The 9,936-nt window shown below is 26.4% G+C and overlaps 1 protein-coding gene across 1 annotated transcript; it reads left to right on the forward strand.

Annotated features, from left to right (window-relative positions):
* Positions 1 to 442: 442 nt before the first annotated feature.
* On the forward strand, positions 443 to 7,846 carry LOC107455798 (bombyxin B-2-like). The gene is made up of 3 exons (XM_016073511.3): positions 443 to 659; positions 2,316 to 2,464; positions 6,609 to 7,846. The coding sequence occupies exons 1-3, from the start codon at positions 494 to 496 to the stop codon at positions 6,771 to 6,773; spliced, it is 480 nt and encodes a 159-aa protein (XP_015928997.1). The 5' UTR covers positions 443 to 493; the 3' UTR covers positions 6,774 to 7,846.
* Positions 7,847 to 9,936: the final 2,090 nt, after the last annotated feature.

The raw sequence follows: 9,936 nt of genomic DNA on the forward strand, positions 1-9,936 counted from the left end.
TTTTTATCATGAAAATTCATCGTGCAAAAAACCCTTTTAACATTAGAAACCTTTTTAAAGAGCAAATCAGTTTTATTAACACCAAGTTTTGATTTAATCAAATCCAAAACAATAAATTTAAAAGGTTCAGTATCAAATTTAATTTTAGAACCAAAATTAATAAGGAAATTTTTAAAACCAAAAATATTTTTTCTGATATTAAAAACAAAATGAGTGGTTTCTGTTGGAATTAAACTTTTCTTCAAATAAAGAAACATTTGCTTTTCCAAGAACTTTTATTTAGAAATCCATACACTTCTTGGAATTTATTTTCGAAAAACTATTGAACTGTATAAATCGTAATAACTTCAATGTCTATTTTGGTCTGAAAATTATTTATTTTTTTTCGTGATTAACTTATATACGTGGGTTGTGAACTGCGCAAGAACTCGGTTATCTTTAAATGCTCGCAATTCTATAGCAAATCCTCTTTTTTCACCAAGAACTTTCAACTATGTTTCCACAGACAATAACGTTTTTAGTTTTAATTTTTTGTATCAACCTATGGCAAAGCCAAGAAGTAGAAAGTGTAAGATTATGCGGTCAAAAATTAGCAGATTTGCTTAATTATATTTGTCAGAATTCTGGTGGTTTTCATTCACCAAGCCATAAACAAACTGGTAAGCCTATAATTTTCCACTTTTTCATTAAACTTTGTTAAGTACTGAAAAATTCAATGAAATTTTAATTGAAAAATTTCAACATATTTCTTTAAATGCTCGAAATTTTAAAGAAAATCCTCTTTCTCTGTCAGCAGCTTTGAATTATGTTTCAACAGTTGATAATGATTTTAATTTTATGCATCAGCCTATGGCAAAGTCACGAAATAGAAAGTGTAAGGTTATGCGGCTAAAAGTTAGCTGATTAGCTAAATTATATTTGCCAGAATTATGTAGGTTTTCATCGATCGAGCCATAAACAAATGCTTATTTTATTTACGTTTCATTAAACTTTGTTCAATGCCCAAAAATTTGAAGAAATTTTAATTTGAAAAATTCAAAATATTTCTCTGGAAAAAATTAAGATTATAACAATATTTTAAATACAAATATTAAAAAGTAAATTAAAAGAATGATTAGTAAATATAAAATCTGTAATTCTAAATAATACAGAGTCTTTCTTTTCGAGTCATGGATCAGTTGAATAGTTACTGAGTTATAAAATTTCAAAAAAGTCGTATTTTTAAATTTTCATTTTCATTCATTTCGATTTTGTATTATACCTTTAAAAATTGCATAGTTTAAAATTATGCAAAAATTAATAAATTTTTTACAATTCCATAATTCCTCTGTCATTATTAAATAAGTTTATTAAAAATAATATTTTGCGTAGGATTTCTTTAGGAAAAAGAGTATTACTGAATAAACCAGTTCTTACAAAATGAGCTTCTTTAACTCGAGAAATTTTTAGATTCGTTTAAATTTTACGAGGAAAAAAATATTCAAAATTGCAAGAGTTGCTCATTTATGCAATAATTGAAATTAATATTCAGAGACAATCGTTCGCTTTTGTGACTTAGAAGTTGAACTGCGGTTACTCCTCATATTTATGATCATGTTCATTCATAGAAAGTATATATTTTTTTTATCGAATTTAATTAGTAGCTAGCATAAGTTAATTTACATATTTAAAGGTCAACCTTCGGCACTTAGTAAGGAAGAATTGAACAAAACTGGATAGCTGACTCGGCATTTTTGACACAACTTTTGCTATTCTCATTAAATACCACAAATTACTGTAATTTCTACAGAAATCTAATATCGTACATTCAAACGACGAATATTTCTTAAAGTTCAACTCTTCTCATTATCGTTTGCATTTTAGAATGATTTTGCACTGGTTTTAACAATTATTATATTTAAAATTTTTGTTGAATTTCAAAATATCGTTGCTTTAAAACTGCATAGATATATTTTTCTCTGCCTAATTTTTTACTTCTTAACTGTTAAGATAATTTCTCTAGTATATACACAAGGAATGACTTTCAAAATAATTTAGTAGAAATAAGTTTTTCAGTCAATAATTTGTGAGTCCAACAATCATTTTCATGTAAACAGTATTTTTACAAAGGTGTCACAAATCCGATAAATTTATTATTGAGATTTTTTCAAACCCCTTAATCATGTTCTGAATAAGAAAAGATGTTTATTCGTTGCCTTAGAGAAATTTCTCGTTGTTTAATTGGGGTTAACATTGAGAAGTAAAATTTTTTGTCCATCTTAAGGTGTCAAGAATCACATTTCTTCAAAAAATTGATTACTTTTGTTTTCTTTTAGAAGAAAATATCTCGGAAAGATCGGAAGGAGTTGTTGAAGAATGTTGCAGAAAATCATGTAGTCAATCTACACTACTTTCATATTGTGCAGGACCGACAAATGAGGACATTTCTTTTCTTAATAATTTAAACAATATTAATGCAAATGAGGTACTTTTTCAAATTAATATTTTAAAAGCAATTGTTAATAATATAAACTGCCAAGGGGAAATTCTAATTATGCTTTTGATCCATTGAATTTTCACAAATAAACTCCAATTAAGCTTTCGAAAGATCGTCATAATTTCAGATGTAAGTCGTGAATTATATTAGGCTTCATTTTCTTCTGATAAAGTCATACCAATGCAATCAACATTTTTCTAAAATATATTTAACTTGTCTTAGGTCTCTGAGAAATATCTTTGTTTTTGCGTAATTTACGTTAAAAATTTAGCATTTTCTAAATTGGTTTCGATTAGTTTAAAAAAAATAATATTGCATTTAAAATAGTAAAATGAAATTGCATAATTAATAAAATTGCATTTAAAATAATTTAAAAGCAATCAAATGTGTACTTTTAACTGACTTGTTCAGAACCACAAATTGCCAAATTTTATTGCTTTGCATTTTTGAAAAAAGAAAAAAAAGTTTTAAAAAGTTCTAAAAATGATCAAGCACTATTTCTCTTAATTTAATAAAGCCTTTATTTTCAATCCTTTCTGAAAGATGTCAAATGACGCTCTCTCGATCACCAAAAATTTATTCAGCGTAAAAAATAATGACAAAAACATCAAGAAAACGTTAATCAAAAATTTAACCTAAAATCTAAGAGTGATCACATTACACAAATTAGTTTGTTGTAAAAATTTCCATTACATACCAAAGCAAATTTAAAACTAAATAAAAATAATAAACATGTTAATGATAAAAAAAAAAAAAAAAAAAAAAAAAAAAAAAAAAAAAAAAAAAAANAAAAAAAAAAAAAACAGGAATTTAAGATGCAATATATTTTCAAGTAGGATTTACCCACTTACGGATGGGTAATTTTAGAAATCCAGACGGCGTTCCATATCTCCAACTGGCTGATATTTCTTCTAAATTTCTGCAAATTACAATTTTGTATAAATTACCAAAATAAATCAAATTTAATAAAAAGATAATTAAATCAAATCTTTTTTTTCTCAGTTTCAGTATAAACATAATCTTTTATTCATTTTTATCTGCTTAATATTCTAACTTCTTGAAGTAAAATATTAATTAACGTGCTCATAATTATAGCATTAATTAATTAATCAACATGCTCACACGTTTTATCTAAAAAAAGACAATTAAATAATCAAGGCTTAAAATTTTCGGATAATTGACATCCTTCTAATTATTTTTGTAGAAAAAAATTTCGCATTTCTAAATTTGTTTCAGTAGAAGTAAGTATGTAGGGTTTTATTAACAGTTTATTAGCATCTTAATTAACAGTTACATTATAATTATTACATTATGATACTTAATAAATAGTGGTAGTAACGAATAATTTACTTCTTGAAATGTCATTATTACTAGTATTTTGTTCTTTCCGACAAATTAACAATCTTTTAGCAGATATTACTTTATTTATATGGAATAGTAAGTTACTTTCAAAATATTGCTTGCTCCAGTTCATTTAATGTAAATTGATAGATCTATCTGACAAAAAAAAAAATTTTAATGACAGATGTTGGGTTGGTTATTGATATTTTTAAGAAATGATAAAATTTAAACCCAAAAATAAATATTTCATTTTATAACAATACAGTTTTATGGGCAAAAACAAATTCACGAGTTGATTAGAATAATTTTTTAATCCTATTTAAAATTATAAGACAGACCCCAGGTTTAAACTGTGGATCGATACTATCAGGTACAGTACCTTTTCAATTTTGCTTTTTTTCTTCTTTTAAAGCGAAAAAAATTGCGGAGAATTTTGGTATAAATCCCTTCTTCTTCAAATTAATATAAATTGAGTTTTTTACACAAAAGCAGTAGTTTAAAGATTAACTTCTTGAACATGCGATGAATCTCAACATTTTAATGGGATTTTCGTGTGACCGCCACTAATAAAATCACTGGATTATAAAATCAGCCGCTATTAAAAATTAAATATGGAATTATTATAATATCAACACATGTTAAAACAATCCTATAATAAAATCATTACCACTGTTTTGTAAAATCAAATTTTTGTTAGACATGTTTTAAAAAGGAAAAATATTTGAAATTTTGAAAACTTTCCAACAAACATAAAGGTGTGGCGATTCCATTAGAACAAAATGAGAAAGAATTCAGGTGGAAACTGTTTAGGAGTTTGTTTTTAAATGATCATCAATCTTTCAATAAAGTAAATCTATCTTCAACAGCGTTTGATACTTTGAAATGAATTTTACAGCAAAAAGAAATATTGAAAATTACAAAAACTCTTAGGCTATACGAATCTATCCTTAACTTAAAATTTTGCTAATAAAATTCGTTGATATTTTTAAAACCTTCTATAAATGAAAAATTGTACCTCATGTTTCATTAAAATATGAAACATAAATTCAGTAAAAATAAAATATATATTAATCATTTTAACTTTTAGTATACTCGCAAGGTTTCAATTTCAAACGTTCTTGCCTATTCCGGTTTATGGAATCAGCTGCTTTAGAAAAAATTTTCCCACAACAAGCGTGATTTTGATTGGCATACTATTTTTTTTATATAAAAATCACTGAAAAACTCCAGAAAGTGAAGTAAAGAATAATAGTTGATGTTGTCTACCTTTAAATAATAAAAATTTTACGTCTAAAATGGGTAGTTGGAATAAACATGCGTTCTAAATTTATGCATTCAAGCTTCACTTTTATACTTAAACGAAATAAATTAATAAAGAAAATATTCAGAAAAATGAAGAAAATATCCAAGAAAGCCAACATCCACACTTAAACAGGGATTGTTTATTATAAACTTGATCTTTATCGTTTTCCTTTGGTTACTACAAAATCACAATTGTGGTGTTCTTTACAAATTTGTGGAACATATTAGTTTTCAAGATGACATAGTATGTAATTAAAATATTATTTATTTCCGTTGAACTAGAAATACCACTAAAAATAGAGTAAATATTGAAAAATGCTTAAACATAATTGGTTTAAATTTCACGAAACAATTAAAACTAATGTTAAGTACAAAAAAAAAAGAAAAGATAAACACAATCGAGCGTAATTTATTTTTAAAGCAAATAAAATATTATAATCATAGCATTTCTGAGAATGGAAAAATTTTAAACTATATCGTAAAATAAAAAATTTGAACAAAATTTCGTACTTGAATGTGACTGACCACCCCTAGAAAACTTTTCATTGCAGCCAAATGCGCTGTACTTTTGAACCATTGATATTTCTTAATTGAAAAGACAAACAATTAATTGCATCAGATGATCGCTATACAAAACTAACGGAAGTGTTCTCAGTCAACCAGAAATTTAGGCTAAAATTATGTGACTTGTCCACAGCTCAGGGGTTATTCTCCACCCCAGTATGTCAACTCTATAATTTAGACAATTAAAATATTGTTCCTAATGTAACGTTGAATTGAATGAGACTTTGCACAAGTCGATAGAATATATAATTGAAAAGCGTTTTTATGTCTAGAAATACTGCTTTTCTAACGTGCGAATGTATGTACCCAAGAGTTATCTGAACATTTTTTGGTGAAACTTTTTGCGTTGAATTGAATGAGATCAATCCCAACCAAGACAACTGGAGTAATAGCTTAGAAGTTATAAGCTTTTTATGTACAATTGTGCGTTTGCTCTTATTTACACATTGTTATACAGACAAGTGAAGTATTGTTTCCTGTGTATTTTTCTCATTTATTTGAATGAGACCAAACACGAATCAATAGGACTGTCTGTATAGCAATGTAAGATGCGCAACTTCTAAACTATTAGTCCGATTGTCTCAAGTATGGCCTCATTTCATTCAGCGTAAAAAGTTACACCCAAAAAATGTGCCTTAGATGTTCAGATAGCTCGTGGATAGCAATGTAAAATGCATGCATAAGTACGTGCAAAAAAAAGTAAGTTTTAGACATAAAAAGGCTTGCAACCTCTGAATTATTTGTTCTATCGACTTATGTATACTCGTCACGGGATTTCGTGAGATTTTCATGTGCGGGTCCCTGAGATGTAACAAATCCCTTGTAATTCTGAATGTCTGGTCTGATCAAAATTTCGCCTAATTTGATTTTATTATAGGTTAAATAAACAAAATCGAACCTCATTGTTATCATTATATATTTTTAGGATACTTACATTGTGGAAAATCAGGAATTTGGCGCAACAACTTCTTCATTCCTGGAATACAGCAACATTCAGCCTATAAATATTGGTCAAACAGTGAGAAATAGACCAATTTTTATCGTTTTACCACAAGCTGAGGAAATCAGCAGTGAAGATTTTAAAATATGACTCGAACTTTCTAAGCAGCAGAGATGACTTCGAACTGTTATTAAACCTCTTTTGAAAATTATTTTCCAAACATTGTACTTGTGATAAATATTTTTATAATTACTATAAGCTAAATTACTGTTCTTAGCTTATTAGTTTTCTGTTTGTATCAAGGCTAAACTCTATCAGTAACCTAACTGTCATGTCTAAAATGGATTGTCACAAAAGCAATGTTGCCTCTGATAGATTGGTTGTGCCATCTACATAAACAATGGTTGTCATTAGCTCCATTTTATCTGGACAAAGCTAACTTATAAAAGGAGATAAAATATGATTTATCACGTTTAAAAAATCCCAGAATAATGTAAAGCCATAACTATTAATATTTTTATAAATTAGAAATGTTCTTAATAATCACTTGTATAGTTATATAGTATTTAAATCAATGAAAACGTTTGAAGTAATAAAGAGAGTTTGAAACAAATATTGTTTTGCTTTAAAATAATTGCATGAAATAATTTCTTTACAACATTGTGTTTGCTTTTCAAAGGCTACTCGTTCAGTAAATCTTTTTTCTTCTATGGCAAACATTAAAATAGTATTAAATTTATAAATAAGATTTATCTCAATCTTTTCTTGTCAAGTTAACTAAAAGACGTTCTAATTTAAAATGTTATGTAACATAAATGCTTAGTTTGTTTTTTTATTCGAGTTGATTATTAGATTAAGTTTAGGTATTGAACACAAATGGTTACTGTCAAGTTCAGTTTTGTTAAGTTGCTTTTTTACAATCAAGTTTAGTTTTAATATATATATATATATATATATGTTGCTTTTTTGCTCATTCATTGATAACTGAATCTGTTATTATAACGTGTGTTGAGATCAGATAGTATAACAAAAATATTCTTCATTCATTTAAATATATCATAATAAATAGTCTTATTTGTACAATTATTACTAAGAAACCTTGTATATCACAATAATTTTTTAAAAATGTACTATATAGTACAGTTTGAAGAGCCGTCAAGTATTGTAAGTGTAAAATCCTGTTCTTAATTTTATTTCGTAACTATGCAATAAAAATTTAAATGATCATTACCCTTTTTTTTCTTTCAATTTTTCATTTTTTCAAGTTAAATGTTATAAACTATAACATTTATTGTGTTCCTAAATTCTTCTTAAAACAAGTTTTCATCTATAAAACTCAACATTCGAATGTCATTTTTTAAACAAGTTAAAGATAAGACTCTATCGATAAAACTCAACATTTGAATATTTGTTTTTGAAATAAATTACTATTCGAATAGCAAAATTTATAAATTACACACGTAAAACATTTTTCCGACCGAGAGCACCCAATTCAACGCACGAATTTTAAGAATAGCTCATATAAATTGTTTGTTAAGCTAATTACATTTGTTTTTTATACATTCCTATTATTATTTTGCAGTTATGCTTAGATTTTAGACAGAAGCTGTGATAAAAACCAAAATGACTCTTTTTCTAATCTGTTCTTACGTAGTAGAAGAGATTGCGCTTATTGGTAAAAGAGAGTATTGTATTAACAATAACTACAATTAAATCGTTAACATTATTTCCATTTAAACTAATTTGCAGTAAAATTTTACAAACAAATATGTTATTAGAAGCAAATATTTCAACTGAATTATTTAGGATTTGGAAAAAGGGAAATAACTTTAATTAAGGCTAAACATGGAAAAATAAACAGAAAAATTTACTTTTGATTAAATGGTTTTGGGACTCTTAAAAAGCTGCAATAATTAGACATCTTTTTGGATGCTCTGAACATAGCGTAAGTTTTCCTTGTATAGGCTCCATTTCTCCTAGCACAAGTAGAATGCTCCATTTCTCCTAGTATATGAACAATGCTTCAATTCTCTTAGCATAGGAACAATGCTTTTATTTCCTCTAGCATATGTACAGCGCTCCATTTCCCCTAAGAAATGAACAAAGCTCCCTTTTTCATATTGGTAGGAGAGATTGTGTGACCTTATCAATTAAAAAATAGGTGTACATTGCGCAAAATAAATTACAAAATACCCTGAATAACTCGTTCTAATTATCGATTTTCAAGTATTAAGTGTCAATCTTAATGCTTCCTGGGGAGTGACTTCAAATATGCTGATTTATTCATGTCATGTTACTATTAAGTTATTAAATCAGACGCAAAAATACACTTTCCCTGAATAAACGCACACACATATATATAAATATATACTCATATATATATATAAATATATGCGCAATTTTTAAAAAAATAGCACCCATTCATGAAACTCATTTACTTAAAGATAATTTCATGCAAAAAATAATTTTTAATAATTATTTATGAATTTTTATTATTTAATTTAATACTGGACGAAAAGATTTTGAATTATGAGTCATCAATTTTTCATATTATATTAATATACGTATTTTCTATAGTGAAATATAAAGTTTCAATTAATTTTATTAAGTAGAAGCCGAGAAAAATCAAAATAAATCATTTTTAAAAAAACAATTTGGGGACAATGAAAAAAATATTTAAATGGAGCGATCAATGCCTAAATGTGGTAAACTTACAAGGATATTGACTAACACAAGCCTAGCGTAAACTTTATTGGTGATTTTTCGTTGTTTTGTTTCGATATCGTCTTCTTTTTAAGTCGTCTGCTAATTTATATTTAATTCAGTAAAGAGATTTGAATAAAATATTATGTTTAACGACTGTCAAGTTTTATAAAAACATATTTTTGATTGAATGTGGTTATGCATCTGCTTTTTTAAAACTAATTTATTCCACAATTGTTTCAATTTACATAAGAACGCATTTATTAGGAATAATATATTTATCAATTATTGAATAAAAATATAAACGAGATACTAGTAAATGTATCCTAATAACGTCTTGAACCACACCAACAACGATTATCTGAATTATTGTTGATATTTTAAAAGTTGATATTACAAACCCAGAAAGCATGTAACCTTACGACAACCTTGAGTTTTAACTTTACTTTCATTGTTACGAAAAGGTTTGCGGTAAAAACCTTTTTCAATGACGTAAAAATATTGCAATTTCCAACCTTTCCTCCTTAAAGGAAAACTAAATGATTTTTAAATCTTTTTTTAAAAATATTGTTATTTAGGTCAAAAAAACAAGCAAATTGTAAACCTTATT

This window comes from Parasteatoda tepidariorum, chromosome X1 (genome assembly GCF_043381705.1).
Source record: "Parasteatoda tepidariorum isolate YZ-2023 chromosome X1, CAS_Ptep_4.0, whole genome shotgun sequence".
NCBI classification, from domain to species: Eukaryota; Metazoa; Arthropoda; class Arachnida; order Araneae; family Theridiidae; genus Parasteatoda; species Parasteatoda tepidariorum.